This window comes from Oncorhynchus clarkii, chromosome 23 (genome assembly GCF_045791955.1).
Source record: "Oncorhynchus clarkii lewisi isolate Uvic-CL-2024 chromosome 23, UVic_Ocla_1.0, whole genome shotgun sequence".
In the NCBI taxonomy this organism is placed as follows: domain Eukaryota; kingdom Metazoa; phylum Chordata; class Actinopteri; order Salmoniformes; family Salmonidae; genus Oncorhynchus; species Oncorhynchus clarkii.
The window spans coordinates 252,221-272,294 of NC_092169.1; the positions used below are offsets into that span (position 1 = coordinate 252,221).

The 20,074-nt window shown below is 40.9% G+C and overlaps 1 protein-coding gene across 4 annotated transcripts in view; it reads left to right on the forward strand.

The window, feature by feature from the left end:
• The window catches only part of LOC139381359 (serum response factor-like), a 54,521-nt gene that overhangs the window by 26,678 nt on the left and 7,769 nt on the right, over nt 1-20,074 (forward strand). For 2 of the 4 annotated variants that reach the window (XM_071124829.1, XM_071124827.1), the window contains exon 2: nt 4,065-4,331. In XM_071124829.1, the coding sequence (XP_070980930.1) occupies nt 4,065-4,331 (267 nt within the window). The remainder of the gene's footprint in view (nt 1-4,064; nt 4,332-20,074) is intronic. The other 2 variants (XM_071124828.1, XM_071124830.1) reach the window with 1 other exon arrangement.

Genomic DNA, 20,074 nt, shown 5'->3' on the forward strand with positions numbered 1-20,074 from the left:
CTAGCATTTCGCTGCACCTGCTTTAACATCTGCTAGTCTGTGTATGTGACAAACCTCGATTTGATATGTCACTAAATGTCATGATTTTATCTGTTGCATCATACTTGCATACATTTTCTTCGGGTCAAATACCAGCTATTATGGCAACCATTTAGTATTTTTGCAATAACACGTTTCCTGGTGAAGTTTGAAATGGGCACCCCTTCTGGGATGTTTTCATATCGCCTGAAGAATGTTTGTACCAAATTTCATGCTTTAATCCACCACATGCTCAGGCCCTGGACTATAAAGCAAACAAGCTAGAATGACAGAGGGTACAAATAGGAATGAACAAACTCCCATTTTCAACACTATGTAGTTATCAAGCCGTGCACTTGGGTATTGGCCAAGCCACCCTGACACACACACACACACACACACACATATAGCCCTGGTATGGCTGAGACAAGCTGATCACACAGTTCTTGGTACAGCAAGACATCCTCTCATTGAATTATGGATAAAATCAATTGGAAGTGTTACTGAGCGCTGCATACTCTATGCACTCCATTTCTAAGAATATTTCCGCAGGGCCCACTGAAGCTGAATAATTAAATGGTGAAGTGAGTCCAGCCAACCACAGGTCTCATCTTCGCTGCTTTTCAGAGCATGCATATATTTCCAGAAGCTGGCTGTCTTTGATTCGTTCATTAGACACATCAGCTCTAGAAGTGAAGCCTGCACCGTTGGCCTAGCAAGTATGACAGACCCACAGAAAGAGTGTTGGAAGTTGCTCATACACTCATTGACCCTCTATTTATTTTCCCCTTTTTCCCTCCAATTTTGATCTTGTCTCATCCCTGCAACTCCCCAATGGGATCCGGAGGCGAAGGTCGAGTCATGCATCCTCTGAAACATGACCCACCAAACCAAACTTCTTAACACCCGCCTGCTTAACCCGGAAGCCAGCCACACCAATGTGTCTGAGGAAAAACTGTTCACATGGTGACCAAAGTCAGCCTGCAGGCGCCCGGCCCGCCAGAAGGAGTCGCTAGAGCGCGATGAGCCAAGTTAAGACCCCCCAACCAAACCCTCCCCTAACCCGGATTATGCTGGGCCAATTGTGCCCTATGGGAGTCCCGAACACGTCCAGTTGTGATACAGCCCAGAATAGAACCCGGGTCTGTAGTGACGCGATGCAGTGCCTTAGACCGCTGCGCCACTCGGGAGGCCCTTCTACCTTTATTTCATGTGGAGTTGCATTTCACTCTTGCCAAATGATTATCTAATCATCTGAGTAGCTTCAGCATTGTCCAATTGCTGCATTAAATGAATGCAGTACATCATATCTGAAAATGAGATGACAGGCTAACAATGAACAAAGTAACATGTTGCCACACTTCCAAACCTTGTGATGTCTGAAAGTCCCTTGAAAGCTAGGAACCGGTAAGTTCCTTGAGAGAATGTAACTTAAAGTAACTGTATTGATACTTTTGATGCGAGTACTGTTTGACAGAAATTTCTCATGTAGTAACAGCACTGTAGTTTAACAGTATAGATCCTATGATTTAGCATAGGCTATTTGATAAAGGTAAAGAAGCGATTGTTGGTTGTGTGAATGACAGCCATCCTCTAGTCCTCCTTCCTACTCTGCATTTCTGCCAGAATGATACCCTGTGGCTAGCAATGAAATCATTCATCAGCCAACAGAAATTGTATTCATTAAGGTGATGGTAATGGTAGTCTGCCTACTCTACATCTCTCTCCTTTTCTCCCTTTCTCTCTGAAAAACGTGCCACCAGAAGCATCCTACACTTTACTGACCACTCAAGTAAATCAAAAGGCTCTCTTAGGGAGTGCACAAGGTTCACTCCAAGTGCAACAATAAGTCTGTGTGAGAATAGCTCATGGTGTGGGTTGCATATCTGATGCAAGACCTGTGCTGTATTCGTGGAACACTACACAACTGGCTTTGTGGTTAGTGTCCACCCTGAGTTTGGATGGTTGGGAGTTCGATCGACCGAGTCATACCAAAGACCAAAAATGGGGCCTGATGCGTCCCTGATTGGCACTCCATATTAAGGAGACAGATTGGGGGAAAGGGCCTGTGATAGACTAGTGTCCTGTCCAGGGAGTGTACTTGCACATCAAGATGCCTCACGCCACAGAAACAGGAGATAGGCCCCTGCTCCTATGAGCTGTTCCGGCTCGCTCGTGCAAGGTTAGTTACTTATACCACTGGTGTGTGTGTGTGTGTGTGTGTGTGTGTGTGTGTGTGTGTGAGAGATGTCTGGTGTAATGTATGACAAGGCGGGACAGCTCATGTTCTAATGTTTCACAGCTTGTGAGAGGAGTCATTGCTCATGTGCTCTATTTAAGATCTACAGTGCCTTTGAAAAAATATTCAGACCCCTTGGCTTTTTCCACATTTTGTTACGTTACAGCCTAAACATTTTCCTCATCAATCTATACACAATACCCCATAATTACAAAGCAAAAACAGGTTTGCTAAATTATTAAAAATAAAAAACTGAAATATCAGGTTTACATAAGTATTCAGACCCTTTACTCAGTACTTCTTTGAAGCAGCTTTTGGCAGCGATTGCAGCATAGTCTTCTTGGGACGCAACAAGCTTGGCACACCTGTATTTGGGGAGTTTCTCCCATTCTTTTCTTTCAAGCTCTGTCAGGTTGGAGTGCCCTGAGTGTTCAGGACCTCATCAACAATCTCTCTGTACTTTGCTCCATTCATCTTTGCCTCAATCCTGATTAGTCTCCCAGTCCCTGCCGCTGAAAAACATCCCCACAGCTTGATGCTGCCACCACCATGCTTCACCGTAGGGATGGTGCCAGGTTTCCTCCAGAGGTGACACTTGGTATTCAGGCCAAAGAGTTCAATCTTGGTTTCATCAGACCAGAGAATCTTGTTTCTCATGGTCTGAGTCCTTTTAGGTGCCCTTTGGCAAACTCCAAGTGGGTTGTCATGCGCCTTTTACTGAGGATTGGCTTCCGTCTGGCCACTCTACCATAAAGGCTGGATTGGTAGACTGCTGCAGAGATGGTTGTCCTTCTGGAAGATTCTCCCATCTCCACAGAGGAACTTTGGAGCTCTGTCAGAGTGACCATCGGGTTATTGGTCATCTCCCTTCTCCTAATTGCTCAGTTTGGCCGTGAGGCCAGCTCTAGGAAGAGTCTTGCTCGTTCCAAACTATTTCCATTTAAGAATTATGGAGGCCACTGTGTTCTTGGGGACCTTCTTCAATGCTGCAGATATTTTTTGGTACCCTTCCCCAGATCTGTGCCTCGACACAATCCTGTCTCTGAGCTAGTTTTTTTTCCAAATCATGTCCAATCAATTGAATTTACCACAATCAAGCCATATAAACATCTCAAGGATGATCAATGGAAACAGGATGCACCTGAGCTCAATTTAGAGTCTCATAGCAAAGGGTCTGAATACTTAAGTAAATAAGGTATTTCTGTTTTTCGCTTTGTCATTATGGGTTATTGTGTATAGATTGCTGAAATGTATTTAAAAAAAAATCTGTTTTAGAATAAGGCTGTAACGTAGCAAAGTGGAAAATGTCAAGTGGTGTGAATACTTTCCGAAGGCACTGTACATGGTTATTACCACTCCCCCTTTCCTTTCTCTCCCTTACAACCAAGACACCCATCATAAGGAATGCAATTATTCTCACAATATCACACTGTATTCTTGGACCTTTTATCTCATGATATTTTAGCTACATTTGTGCTATATGTCCAGAATTCACCAGAGAGGTATTTTTAGACTTGCAGTGTGTTTCTTGGCTAGTTGGCTGCAATTTCAACCAGTTATCTGTGGGTAACACCACCAATAACTATGTTTTTTCCTATTACAATTAAGTCTTGTCTGTGTTGGTAAGGAAAGTTTTTTAAATAATTTGTTTCGGTTATTAAGAACGTGGTGGGATGTCAGCTTACTTTCTTTATTTTGGCACATGATGCAGACTGATGTTGATGCTCATGCTAAAACTGAAGCTGATATGGATGTTGAAACTGATATTGGATGTTGATGCTGATTCTCTCCCTCCCTGCCATGACAGGCTTATGAGCTCTCCACGTTGACAGGAACCCAGGTCCTGCTACTGGTGGCCAGCGAGACAGGCCACGTCTACACGTTCGCCACGCGGAAGCTCCAGCCCATGATCACCAGCGAGACAGGCAAGGCCCTCATCCAGACGTGCCTCAATTCTCCGGACTCCCCGCCCCGCAACGACCCCTCCACTGACCAGCGTATGAGCGCCACAGGCTTCGAGGAGACGGACCTTACCTACCAGGTGTCTGAGTCGGAGAGCCTTGGGGAGACCAAGGTGAGTTCTGCTGCTGCTCTTCACCATAAGGACCAGGGTCATATTCATTAGGCCCCGAACATACAAAAAAAATGGACTGAAACAAGGAGGGAGTACATGAACTTGACAAAAAAAAATGCTCATTTTCATTTTCCGTTGCAAAACTTTTTGCTACAGAGTGCCCTAATGAAAATGACCCAGAACAAACTGGCTTTGGAACAGAAACAGAACACATCTGCATGTTCTGCTTATCACTTTACCTGTACTGTACATGCTGTCCGGTTCCCAAGTCTTTACAAAGAATGGCATTGCTATTTTTTTGTTTGTTAACTATTGTCTGTATTTCAATGCTAAAGGAATACAGTAATTGCAGTCAACATAGCCACTTACTTAAAAAAGATATTGCACCAGAGAGTTACTATAATAAATTCTCAGTCAAATCCCCCCAGAATTTTATTGCCAAGCACAGCAGAGGAGAACTAGACTAGTTCATCAGATTCACATTCAGTTATGGAAACTCTTACTGGTATGTATAGAATGAGCTTACTGGTATGTATAGAATGAGCTGTGGTTTGTCACCTGTTTTAAACCTTTGTGTCAAACTCAAGGCAACCTCTTTTGACTTGTTGCTCGCGGTTTTGTTTGATTATCTACTAAATATTTATTTATTGGCTCAAACAGCCTGGTTACGTCTCTTGTGGCAGGAAGCAGGGGTGTAAAGACAGACCAAAGTAGTGGAACACGAAACCACTCAACAGAATGGATTAGAAGTCATCTTCATCTACCTCGCTGAACTTGGCACAGAAAAGCTTACAGCCGGTTGTATATGTATGTATGGATGTTTTTTTTTTACAGTATGATTATTCATGTCGTCCTATAATGTCTATAATACAATACATCTTTTTTTACCTTTTAGCATAATAGTTTTAGTTTTTTTGCATGCAGATTCAGCATGAGCACTTCACTGTAGTTACTCACTGTATTAGTGGAAGAAGGGTTTTTCATGAGAAACTCAATATTGCTATTCTAATTGTGCAGTGATATACCTGATACTGTTCTAAAAAGGTAGTAGGCTTTGTGATGTGCAGTGGAAAGAGATTACAATGTTTTAAAGCCATTTGGACGTTCTTTATAGTCAGATGTGCTTCATTACCCAATGGAACACTGTGGTGCTGTTGCTTACATAGTCACGTGCTAGCCACCGGGATTTCCTCCGCTGTTGACTTGATTTAAGTACACTCCTTTGAAGAGGACCTCCTTTGAAGAGAACCATACACTATGTGCTCATTTCATGTTTTCACAAGCCAGTTACTTGCTGTCTACCTTGAGGATGGTGATCAACCTTTGGGTTGTTAAGTCACTAATGCCCGCTTCACTCATTGGTAAAAAAAAATAAAAAATGGATTCTGCCTCCAAGGCCATATATGGTATGGTTTCCCTGCCTGTTCTCTTGGCTGAGGCTCCTCACATTCCTTATAAGCTGCAGCTGTCTTTGGAGTCCTACAACAGTGATATGGTGGTGGGTTGTATGTACATTTGAGTGGGGGGATGGGGGGTGTAGATAGGGATATATTATTTAAGAAGACCGATGGAATGGAAACATTTGGCTGTTATCAGTGATATGTCCCCTTGGATGTCATTTGTCATTGAGACTGTGGATGGTTGGTGATGGGGCCTCAGTTCAGTTATCGTGTGGAAGATCAATGTGTGTGTGAGAGAGACTCTTGAGTATGGTTTCATTGTAAAGGCAATCCAAGTTTAATACATGTGGGGGATCAACACTTGTATTGTTAGACGCTGGCAGATGGTTACTGTAGGCATGATGAACTCTGGATCCCTTTGCTTTAGTTTTCAAGGCTGCTGCTTTGTGCTTCCCTGAAGTCTCTAGATACCATTGGTCTTGAGAACACGATGTCATACATACTGTAGAAACTAGTCTAAACATTTCACCTTTTGGTCTGGTTGGTGGAGGGAGAGGGGGAGATGAAGGGAGGGACGGGTGAAAAGGTGAAACAGAAAAGTTAGGTCAGCAGCACCCACGTGACAAGATGCAGTCGAGCCATGCTGCGAACATCATGTGACATTTGGAAACCTGTCGTAGCCTAATGTGTGTACTACTGTACATCATATGATTACTTTCAATAGGTTTTCTCTACATCTGTCACTTCTATCTCCTTTAGTTTTCTGTGTATTTCCCTGTTCCCTGTTAGTGGGGTTACTCAAGACACTGATCTAAGGCATGTGCTTTTTTTCTCCATAACAGCTATGGTTATAATTTGGGGAGGATAAACTGATCCTAGATCTGTGTGTAAGGGTAGCATCCTAGTGACACCATGTCCCCTCTCTTGCACTCCCTCCCTCCCGCTCTCTCTGCCTGGCTGCTAGTATTGTCGTAGTTGTAATTGGGGTGGTTGTTAGTGCAGCGGTTGTTAGTGCAGATCGTGTTTCCTCACCACCACTGTTGTAACATTGTTGCATTCTTCTCACCAGAGCTCACACACAAAGACACCACTAGGCCAGAGAATGCAAACTAAGATTTAAAATGTTTGTTTTTCTAGATATTGGTGATCAATTAGTTCAGTTGTACAATAATTGCCACTCAGGGATGAATAATATTGAATTATAATGTTCTCATTATTCAAATCATTCAAAGCTTAATTTTCTCTATTTAGTCCTCATTCCCCATAGTAATGAATCAGGTCTGTTATATTATTCCAGTTGATGGAAAACTGCTGTAGGTAAATTAAGTTTTTCTACTTCTGCTCTCCCACCACTGTACCACTGTGTCTCTCTGGACACAAGGTGAGCTTTGGCTGTGGAGGGCTGCAGCAGGGCAGGGGGCATTCTGTGACAATTGAGTGTCATTGAGATAATGGAAAGTTAATTTACTGAGATATGTAGCCTTATCACAAGGTTACTCCTAAATAGGGAGTCTGTGACACATTTAGTGGAAGTGGGTGGATGGGGGGAAGGTGAGCGCAATGTGTCGCTGTGCAAGAGAGGGAGGGCTGTGACATTATGTTACCCCCCCTTTTATTTTACAGCGAGCAAGTGGACAGGCCAGCTGCCATTGGCTGCACCTCCTCCACTTGGGCTGCCTTGCCTTTTTTAGAAGTCCCCCAAAAGGAGCCGTGAATTCCATGTTGCTGGCAGGGTGCCAGTGCGTGAGTTTCTGAGCCAGCAAATGGGAGATTATTAGGGGGACAGACAGCTACCAGTGAAGTTGTAGCTAGCTACGATGGACACTCAAAGCAGAAAAGGATCTGAAGTAGTGGTGGGCTGCCAGTTGTCACCTTCATTTGAGATTTGTTTAACCTCCCATGAATACTGAATCATCTCACAAGCCTCCAATGGGGGGGGGGCAATTCTCATTTCCCCTCACTTTATCTATCATCACAACATTACTTATAGTTGAAAAGAATTGTCACCTCAGTTAAATAGAAGAACGAGCACAAGGACAGGCCATTGTGTGTATGTGTGTGCGCTGTGCGTGCGTGTGTTACGTAGAAATTTGACCATATCTGTGTGTGTAAAAATGATTGGTAATATCTCTCCTGGCTTAAGTAGTATAATATTGTTCCTCAGATGTAAGAGGGTATTTAAGTACATGCATTCTCACTGGAGGGGGCAGATCGATACATTAGCCCATCCATAACTCCTGTCCCAACTAGTTGCTAGCACAGACGTTTTTATTTAATTTTTTACCCCGAACAATCTATTTGGACGTACTTTGTTAAATCCTGTTGCTGCTCCATTATATTAAGTGGTGTGTTTCTCTGCGTCAGTGTTTTTCTCTGCGTCCGTCTTGGTTTCCTTAGAGATGGTTGCAGTGCTGGAGATGAAAAAAAAAAGGAGTAGGGGGTGTGGGGGCTGAGGTTCCATTAGTGACTAAGCTTCTCTCACCAAGGTCCCATGTAAAAATGACAAAAGAATATAGTGCACCCTTCATAAATAAATGCGAGTGCACTGTGGTAGGCTACATTTAATACACTGCTAGCCTGGCTTGCAGCCTCAGAGCTCGTTGCTTTGGGGAGAGACTAATACAAGGCTGTGGTTGAAATCTGGTTCAAATTAGTATATTTCACCACTTTTTTAGTGTTTTCAACCAAAACTATAACTGATGTTCAACATCAGTATGTTGAAAAGAAACTTGGTTTAACATATTTTGTTCCAGGTCGGTCTGAACCAAAAGCCAATGCAGATGTTATGGTTCAATCAACCTGTGGTGAGGAATTCAGAGGAGAGAGTACAGGCAGAGTGAGATGGTCAAACAAACATGTTTGAGGAACAATGATAAGTTGGCCATAGAGATAGCGTGGCTGAACTGAAAGAGTATTAGTGCAACTGGTGGCAATATTTGACTTTCTTCGATTCAGTCCAATGCCCCCATTTCTGTAGGAGTTTCCTGCTCAGACAAAGGCCTATGGAAAATGTGATCACGTAATGTTGATAATGATGTGTCTTACAGCATGGTCAGCTGCCCTATAGTAAATTGAGTATTTTCAAATCAACTACTTCTATTTTAAGTATTTCAAAGTATTTTCAAATAGCCTTCTTGTTTCCAAATAAGTTTAAAATACCCCTAGGACCAAACAGCAATGTTGTAGTACTCGAGTCCGGGCTTGAGACAACATGTTGAGTGTCTCGGTCTTGTCTCTGGGTCAAATATATACACTCCTTTCTTGAAACATTAATACGTGCAGTCTTTATATCTATTATAGACATGTTTGTGCAATAGCGATCCTATTGGTCCTAGGCCTTCAGTGTGTGACAGGTTTGTGATGCTGAAAGTACAGCAACGGTAATACCAATACACTCCTGTAGGAGAGTGCACTTTTTGTAAAACACAAAGGGCCAGTGGCGTAGTGGAGGCTATACGCAGGTGCCGTATACCCCCCCAAAAATCAATGGCCGTTGCGTATATGCACTTCTTAATCCCTACTGATGCTTATCAAAGTAGTGTGGTGGAGGTATACGTTTTATCAATTATGTAGCACAATAGAGAAATCATGCACAAAGTAGCCTACACAGTTGCAAAACAACACATAGCCTAGTTTCAGCTGAACATCATCTGCAGGCATCAAGAGCGCACAGCTCTCAACTGGTTTTGGCATGGGACAGCTCACAGACCAATGTTTTTTTTGTAAAAACTGTCCCACCAATTACAAGTCAAAATGTGATTGGTTGAGTCCACTGTCACTCCAACTGTTGCCCTAATACAGTTGAATGGCACACACCTTCTATCTAGCTTCTGATGGCCAAGCCAATTGTTGACTTATGCTAGTTAGATTTATCTTCCCAGAGACCACTAAAGAAAAATCCCGATTGGATCTTTTTTCTCTTCAGTGTTAACCCTTTCCTTTCCAACAAAAACTGAAGAGGGGTAGTAATAATTTGTTGAGTGGCTCTATTTTCCCTCAGCATGCATTTTTCCAACATTCTGAATGTCTAAAGAATCCATATGTTTTTCTGAAATATGAACACAGAAATACTGGACATTTTTAACTCTTATTATGGTGGCGAGGGGTCTCGGACCCCTTGTTCCCCTCCTGGTCTCGACTCTGTCTCACCCCTCTCCGGTCTTGGTCTTGAATCGGTCTTGCTTTAGGTGGTATTGAACACGACACTGCCAAACAGACCTGGGTTCAAATGCATGACGTTTTTAAATATTTGTATCTGTGCATTTCACTATTTTCAAATGCATGCCAATACTTTCCTAATGTATTTCCAAATAGTTTCCAATATTCGTCTACTTGTACTTTCAAATATTTTTTTTCAAAATACTTACATCGAAATTTATGTGAAAGTAATTGAAATACTTAGTGGTATTTGAATCCCAGGTCTGTACTGAAGCAATGTCTGCCCGGAGATTGCAAGGTTGGTGGACTTTAAAATTGGGACCCAATGTCTCTCTGTTTGGCATTGGGGGTAAGGCCCTGAGACAGACTAGCGTCCTGTCCAGGGGATGTACTTCATCAAGCTACCTCACACTTCAGAAACAGGAGATTCACTCCTGCCCTATGGTTCAGACAAGGCTTACTTACTGCTACTACTGAAGAAGGATGCTTTTGAGTGTCACAAGAATGCAGTCTTCTCATACCACTCATGTCAGACCAAAGGGCTGCGACATGACATCTATTCAGGCTGTGGCCTGTGGCTCTTCACGCCGGCTGGCCTCCTGCCCTGTCGACCCAGCTGGTGTGGAAAGGGTTAACTCCCCTCCCGAGGTGCTTGGGTTACCCCCCCTCCCCTCCCACCAGCTGTCTACTGCCCCCTCAGCTGTTCATACACTCACCCTTGTCCTCTCTCTGTCCCCTGTCCCAACCCTGGCCCTCATGGCCCTCCCTCCTGAATACCTCAGACACTCCTCACACCCTCACTCCCACCCTGTGGTCTTGCCGGCTAACAACTGGTCCTCACCCTGTCACTCTCTCCTTTTAGCCCCTGGCAAAAGCACTATAGTAGTTATTCAGTGCATTTTGGGCTATTCCTCTCGGGTCGATATATCTCTGTTGATTTGATGTGATTGAACCCAAACACCAGAGGCACAGAGTTCTTTTGTCTAGATCTACTGCTATCCTATCCCACACATACAGACATGCATGCACATAAATAATGGCCATATGATAGACACACAACTGTGATTACATGATATGATGGGACATATTGGTAAGACTAAATTATGTATAAATTAACCAATTTTTGCACTCTAACTTAACTAGAGAGGGAAAGGACCTTGGCCTAGTAGAGCTCTCTTTCTCTGTGTGGATTAGACTTGAGGTTTGGAGAGTATGGACACTGCTCTGCTTTGCATTTGTGCCATGCTTATGCTGTTCCCTTCTGTCTGTTTGGCAGTCAGGAATACTCATTTGTCTAGTCTCTGATAAGGAGCATGTTTACAAATTATTAATGTCTAGTAGTGGACACTACTCATATACTATGCGTTTTAGTATGTAGATTATATTCTCAATGGAAATATTTGAGAGAAGATGTAATTTATTGAACCTCTACCTCTATTTTGTGATAGCCCCAAAATGCCTTCCTTATTTTCCTGTCTGCGACATGGGACTGTGGGTTTATGTTGGTGGGGTTGCAAGTGTGTGTGTGTGAGTGAGAGGAGGGCCCTATCAGTAAAGCTTCTGTAGTCCATGGTGCATCCAGTACCTCTCACCCACTCAATCAGTCACATATAAAAACCAACAGGGGTGTTACTCTGGTTTGCTGCTGCTGCAGTAGCCTGCACTGATCACGAATCAAATGTTATTCGTCACATGCTTTGTAAACAATAGATGTGGACTAACAGTGAGAAGCGTACTTACTTATGGGCCCTTCCCAACAATGCAGAGAGAAATAAAAAAGAGAAATAATATAAAAGTAAAACGCATAATAATAAAAAAAAGTAATAATAGATACACAATGAGTAATGATTACTTGTACCCATTGGAAATATACAAGTTCCGAATCCATTTGCAGGGGTACACGATAATTGAGATAGTTATGTACATATATCTAGGAATCAAGTGACAGATAGTAAGCAGCAGCGTATGTGATAAGTTAGTGCAAAAAGGTTCAATGCAGATAACCAAATAGATACCCGGACTAACTATTTAGCAGTCTTATGGCTTGAGGGTAGAAGCTGTTCTAGGTTCTTCTGGTTCCAGACTTGTAGTACCGGTTCGCGTGCGGTAGCAGAGAGAACTGTCTATGACTTTACAGTGTGATGCTTACTTACAGTTGAAGTCGGAAGTTTACAAACACTTAGGTTGGAGTCATTTAAACTCATTTTTCAAACACAAACACAAATGCAAATTAATTACTTAAAAATCATACAATGTGATTTTCTGGACTTTTGTTTTAGATTCCGTCTCTCACAGTTGAAGTGTACCTATGATAAAAATTACAGACCTCTACATGCTTTGTAAGTAGGAAAACCTGCAAAATCAACAGTGTATCAAATACTTGTTCTCCCCACTATATATATATATATACATACATATATATATGTATGTATGTATGTATGTATGTATGTATGTATGTATGTATGTATGTATAGTTGAAGTCGGAAGATAACATACACTTAGGTTGGAGTCATTAAAACTCGTTTTTCAACCACTCCACAAATGTCTTGTTACAAACTATAGTTTTGGCAAGTCAGTTAGGACATCTACTTTGTGCATGACACAAGTAATTTTTCCAACAATTGTTAAGTGCCTTTAAACAGCTTGGAAAATTCCAGAAAATGATGTCATGGCTTTAGAAGCTTCTGATAGGCTAATTGACGTAATTTTTGTCAATTGGAGGTGTACCTGTGGATGTATTTCAAGGCCTACCTTCAAACTCAGTTCCTCTTTGCTTGACCTCATGGGAAAATCAAAAGAAATCAGCCAAGACCTCAGGAAAAAAAAGTCTGGTTCATGCTTGGGAGCCATTTCCAAACGCATGAAAGTACCACATGTACTATTGTTTGTACAGATTAACAAGTTTAAACACCATGGGACCACACAGCCGTCATACCGCTCAGGAAGGAGACGCGTTCTGTCTCCTAGAGATGAATGTACTTTGGTGCGAAAAGTGCAAATCAATCCCAGAACAACAGCAAAGGACCTTGTGAAGATGCTGAAGGAAACAGGTACAAAAATATCTATATCCACAGTAAAACGAGTCCTATATTGACATAACCTGAGAGGCCGCTCAGCGAGGAAGAAGCCACTGCTCCAGAACCGTCATAAAAAAGCCAGACTACGAATTGCAACTGCACATGGGAACAAAGATCGTACTTTTTGGAGAAATGTCCTCTGGTCTGATGAAACAAAAGTAGAACTGTTTGGCCATAATGACCATCGTTATGTTTGGAGGAAAAAGGGGGAGGCTTGCAAGCCGAAGAACACCATCCCAACCGTGAAACACAGGGGTGGCAGCATCATGTTGTGGGGGTGATTTGCAGCAGGAGGGACTGGTGCACTTCACAAAATAGAATTATGAAAAATTATGTGGATATATTGAAGCAACATCTCAAGACATCAGTCAGGAAGCTAAAGCTTGGTCGCAAATGGGTCTTCCAAATGGACAATGACCCCAAGCATACTTCCAAAGTTGTGGCAAAATGGCTTAAGAGCAACAAAAAAAGTTGAGATATTGGAGTAGTCATCACAAAGCCCTGACCTCAATCCTATAGAAAAGGAATGTGCCAAAATTCACCCAACTTATTGTGGGACGCTCATGGAAGGCTACCTGAGACGTTTGACACAAGTTAAACAATTTAAAGGCAATGCTACCAAATACTAATTGAGTGTATGTAAACGTCTGACCCACTAGGAATGTGATGAAAGAAATAAAAGCTGAAATAAATCATTCTCTCTACAATTGTTCTGACATTTCACATTCTTAAAATAAAGTGGTGATCCTAACTGACCTAAAACAGGGAATTTATACTAGGATTAAATGTTAGGAATTGTGAGAACCGGAATTTACATACACCTTAGCCAACTAAATGTTAAACTTCCGACTTCAACTGTACATGCCCTTTCCCAACAATGCAGAGTTAAAAAGTAAGAAGAATTAGCAACTAAAAAAAGGAAATATCAACACAAAAAAATAACAAGGCTATACAGTATACAAGGAGTACCGGTACCCAGTCAATGTGCAGGGGTACGAGGTAATTGAGGTAATACTTATTTTCCACCATAATTTGCAAATAAATTCATTAAAAATCCTACAATGTGATTTTCTGGATTTTTTTTCTCATTTTGTCTGTCATAGTTGAAGTGTACCTATGATGAAAATTACAGGCCTCTCTCATCTTTTTAAGTGGGAGAACTTGCACAATTGGTGGCTGACTAAATACTTTTTTGCCCCACTGTATATTCCAAATAATATCCATAATGTCCACAGAAACATGTCAAACGTTTTTTATAATCAATCCTCATGTTGTTTTTAAAATATATATTCGATAATATATCAACCGGGTGTGTAGGTTTTTCAATAACACCGGGAGAAACAATGGCCGCTTTACTCTAGCGCAGAGAGCCCCCAGCTGCCTTACGCAATGTGATCTTTCACGCTCATTTTTTTGAATAAAAGCCTGAAACTATGTCTAAAGACTGTTGACACCTTAGGGAAGCCATAGAAAAAGGAATCTGGTTGATATCACTTTAAATGGAGGATAGGCATGCATAGGAACAGAGAGGTTTCAAATAAGAGGCACTTCCTGATTGGATTTTCCTCAGGTTTTCGCCTGCAATATCTGTTCTGTTATACTCACAGACAATATTTTTACAGTTTTGGAAACTTTAGAGTGTTTTCTATCCTAATCTGACAATTCTATGCATATTCATATTGAGAAATGGGCAGTTTCAAATGGATATGTTTTTTTAGCCAAAAACGAAAATACTGCCCCCTACATGCAAAAGGTTAACAAGAGGTTTATCTACCCATTGTGTCCAATTTCAGAAAGGCTTTTACAGCGAAAGCACAACATATGATTATGTTAGGTCAGAGCCAAGTCACAAAAACACATTTTTCCAGCCAAAGATAGGAGTCACAAAAAGCAGAAATGTAGATTAAATGAATCACTTAGCTTTGATGATCTTCATCAGATGACACTCATAGGATATCATGTTACACAATAAATGTATGTTTTGTTCGATAATGTACATATTTATATCCAAAAATCTCATTTTACATTGGCTCGTTATGTGCAGTAATGTTTTGATTCCAAAACATACGGTGATTTTGCAGATAGCCACATCAAATCCCAGAAATACTCATAATAAACATTGACAAAAGTGTTATTCACAGAATTACAGATAGACTTCTCGTTAATGCAACCGCTGTGTCAGATTTTTAACTTTACGGAAAAAGCATAATCTGAGTACGGAGCTCAGAGCCCAATCCAGCCAAATAAATATCCACCATGTTGGAGTCAACATAAGTTAGAAATAACATTATAAATATTAACTTACCTTTGATGATCTTCATCAGAATGCACTCCCAGGAATCCCAGTTCACCAATACATGACTCATTTGTTCCATAAAGTCCATAATTTATGTCCAAATAGCCACTTGTTGTTAGTGTGTTCAGCCCAGTAATCCATCATCATGAGGCGTGAGCACTACGTCCAGACAAAAACTCGAACATTTCCGTTACAGGTCATAGAAACATGTCAAACGATGTATGGAATCAATCTTTAGGATGTTTTTAACATAAAACTTCAATAATGTTCCAACGGGAGAATTCCATTGTCTGTAGAAAAGCACTGGAACGAGAGCTAAGTCTGTCGGGAGCGTGCTTCACGAGCCTGAGACACTCTGCCAGACCACTAACTCATTCAGTTCCCATTCCCCCCTCCTTTATTGCAGAAGCCTGAAACCAGTTTCTAAAGACTGTTGACATCTAGTGGAAGCCTTAGGAAGTGCAACTTGACCCCATAGACACTGTGTATTCGGTAGGCCAAGCTTTGAAAAACTAAAAACCTCAGATTTCCCACTTCATGGTTGGATGTTTCTCAGGTTTTCGCCTGCCATCTTAGTTCTGTCATACTCACAGACATCATTCAAATAGTTTTAGAAACTTCAGAGTGTTTTCTATCCAATACAAATAATAATATGCATATATTAGCATCTGGGACAGAGTAGGTTCACTCTGAGCACGCCATACATCCAAAAGTGAAAATGCTGCCCCCTATCCCAAACAGGTTACTTTCCAGCTGAAATAATACATTTTATTAAAAAAATATTAAATACAGTTCCTAAAGCAAAAATATGCCAAATAATTTATCTGATGCAATTGCTTTAGAAAGGGGCACACGTCGGGGATGTCTCCTCTACCCCTCCTGTTTGCACTGGCAATTGAACCACTTGCAGAAATAATTAGACAGGACCTAAACGTAACCGGTATTGGTAAACATGAATATAAACTAAACCTAATTGAGGTGATCTCCTGATGTACCTGACCAATATTGAAAACGCAATGCCCCCCTTGATAAGAATATTTTCAGAATACTCTAAAATCTCAGGATATCAAATTAATGTGGAAAAAACGTAAATAATATCATCAGGGAAAATAATAACTCATGATCTACAGTGGACCACAAATAAGTATAAAATACTTAGGATGCTTAATAATTGACAACAAATATATAAAGAACTTTATTTCATTAATTAACAATATGAAAGTAGATCTAATTAAATGGAATAATCTTTCCATAAATCTCTTCAGAATGGCATGGCTCCTAAAGTTTTTATATTTATTCTCGGTAATACCGGGAAATAATGATAGCTCACAATACCATTACATTTGGAAGAAACTGAACACAGAGGCACTGAACAATGTTCATTAGCACCTCCTTCGCGGGGCTGTAATTTAAACGTTGTCATTGCGAACTATTTCAGTCAGAAATGCATCGATAATGGCAGTAAGCTAATGATAAAAACAATAGCAGATCTCGCTCCGGAAGTCATCAACCCGATCGGAAGTAAATTAGAACGTTGGAGGCGGTATAATGCATAGAGCCTAAGATGAAACGTTGACACTGTCTCCAACACATTTTGACCATGATGACAGTGTCCCACAGGAGATGTTTAACAAGGTCCCTAGTAGCTATCTATAACCTTTCCCTGCTCTCATGCTGTGCGGCTTTTCACTCTTCCTCATGGACCTGTGACAGGCAGCCCTCACGGTGATCTCCCCTGTCAACGTATCTTTGTTAGATACTGTGTAGAAGACATGAATAACAATTATTTTTAGCTAGCAAATATAGCTAGCAAGCATAACTTAACCAAGCTAACGAAAATACGCACATTCTCAGGTAGATTCTGTCAACGTTACATCATTTTATGAAGTAACTAGCTAGCTACAGTTAATTGTTAAATTAGCTAATGATTGTAGCTAGATAACGTTATATCTGTCACTGACTTGGTACTCACCTTCATAGTTGTCTATGTAGCTTCCTATATACAGTGCCTTGCGAAAGTATTCGGCCCCCTTGAACTTTGCGACCTTTTGCCACATTTCAGGCTTCAAACATAAAGATATAAAACTGTATTTTTTTGTGAAGAATCAACAACAAGTGGGACACAATCATAAAGTGGAACGACATTTATTGGATATTTCAAACTTTTTTAACAAATCAAAAACTGAAAAATTGGGCGTGCAAAATTATTCAGTCCCCTTAAGTTAATACTTTGTAGCGCCACCTTTTGCTGCGATTACAGCTGTAAGTCGCTTGGGGTATGTCTCTATCAGTTTTGCACATTGAGAGACTGACATTTTTTCCCATTCCTCCTTGCAAAACAGCTCGAGCTCAGTGAGGTTGGATGGAGAGCATTTGTGAACAGCAGTTTTCAGTTCTTTCTACAGATTCTCGATTGGATTCAGGTCTGGACTTTGACTTGGCCATTCTAACACCTGGATATGTTTATTTTTGAACCATTCCATTGTAGATTTTGCTTTATGTTTTGGATCATTGTCTTGTTGGAAGACAAATCTCTGTCCCAGTCTCAGGTCTTTTGCAGACTCCATCAGGTTTTCTTCCAGAATGGTCCTGTATTTGGCTCCATCCATCTTCCCATCAATTTTAACCATCTTCCCTGTTCCTGCTGAAGAAAAGCAGGCCCAAACCATGATGCCGCCACCACCATGTTTGACAGTGGGGATAGTGTGTTCAGGGTGATGAGCTGTGTTGCTTTTACGCCAAACATAACGTTTTGCATTGTTGCCAAAAAGTTCAGTTTTGGTTTCATCTGACCAGAGCACCTTCTTCCACATGTTTGGTGTGTCTCCCAGGTGGCCTGTGGCAAACTTTAAACGACACTTTTTATGGATATCTTTAAGAAATGTCTTTCTTCTTGCCACTCTTCCATAAAGGCCAGATTTGTGCAATATACGACTGATTGTTGTCCTATGGACAGAGTCTCCCACCTCAGCTGTAGATCTCTGCAGTTCATCCAGAGTGATCATGGGCCTCTTGGCTGCATCTCTGATCAGTCTTCTCCTTGTATGAGCTGAAAGTTTAGAGGGACGGCCAGGTCTTGGTAGATTTGCAGGGGTCTGATACTCCTTCCATTTCAATATTATCGCTTGCACAGTGCTCCTTGGGATGTTTAAAGCTTGGGAAATCTTTTTGTATCCAAATCCGGCTTTAAACTTCTTCACAACAGTATCTCGGACTTGCCTGGTGTGTTCCTTGTTCTTCATGATGCTCTCTGCGCTTTTAACGGACCTCTGAGACTATCACAGTGCAGGTGCATTTATACGGAGACTTGATTACACACAGGTGGATTGTATTTATCATCATTAGTCATTTAGGTCAACATTGGATCATTCTGAGATCCTCACTGAACTTCTGGAGAGAGTTTGCTGCACTGAAAGTAAAGGGGCTGAATAATTTTGCACGCCCAATTTTTCAGTTTTTGATTTGTTAAACAAGTTTGAAATATCCAATAAATGTTGTTCCATTTCATGATTGTGTCCCACTTGTTGTTGATTCTTCACAAAAAAATACAGTTTTATATCTTTATGTTTGAAGCCTGAAATGTGGCAAAAGTTCGCAAAGTTCAAGGGGGCCGAATACTTTCGCAAGGCACTGTACATCTTGAATCCCTTTTCATTCTTGCTAGCTGGAGTTTCGGAGGCTGATTTAACAATTTGATGTACATCATTAATATTAATTTGAGGCAAGTCCCGAAGACACCAATTAAAAAATACTGTGACATAGTGGTAGTAATGGTATATTGTCGATAACAACTAGGATGACCTAAAAACACAATACTATGGAACAATCACTGGATAGCTTTTCAGAAATCACAGATAAATTGGTCCACATGGGAAACTGAAGAAACTGTATTTATTCCATGATAGAATTAAAAAGCCATTTTGGACTAACCAATGTAGATATTTTTAAATACAGTAGATGCAACTTAAGTTTCATATCAAGACATTTTTATTTGAAATCTTTTGGACATCAGAGCAAATTTGAGGGAATCCTATTTGAGTTAGAAAAGGATATTCATATGATAAGTAAGATATACAAAACCTTGCAGAGAGTCTATCCAACAGACAATATTGTAGAACAAAAATGATAAACTATTGGAAGCAAGACTTAAAAATAACTAATTGATGGGATATTGGAACATAACCAACAAAATTACAGTTCATGAAAATGTACGCTTAATCCAGTATAAATGAATGTATCAAATATATTACACGAGACTGTCACACCCTGACCATAGTTTGCTTTGTATGTTTCTATGTTTTGTTTGGTCAGGGTGTGATCTGAGTGGGCATTCTATGTTACATGTCTAGTTTGTCTATTTCTATGTTTGGCCTGATATGGTTCTCAATCAGAGGCAGGTGTTAGTCATTTTCTCTGATAGGGAACCATATTTAGGTAGCCTGTTTGGTGTTGGGTTTTGTGGGTGATTGTTCCTGTCTCTGTGTTTGCACCAGAAAGGGCTGTTTTGGTTTTTCCACATTTTTTGTTTTGTTAGTTTATTCATGTATAGTGTCTATATTAAAGAACCATGAATAACCACCACGCTGCGTTTTGGTCCTTCTCTCCATCACCTCAAGAAAACCGTTACAGAGACAAAATTCACATTCTACAGCACAACGGCAGAGTCATTTCTGAAGTGTAAAACTAATAACCACTCAATAATCCATGCCTTCTGGGAATGCTATAAAGTCCAAAAGTTATGGGTGGAGTTCGAAAGTTGGTTGTTAGAAGTATTACAACGTAAATGAAATTTGTATCCATCTGTCTGCATAT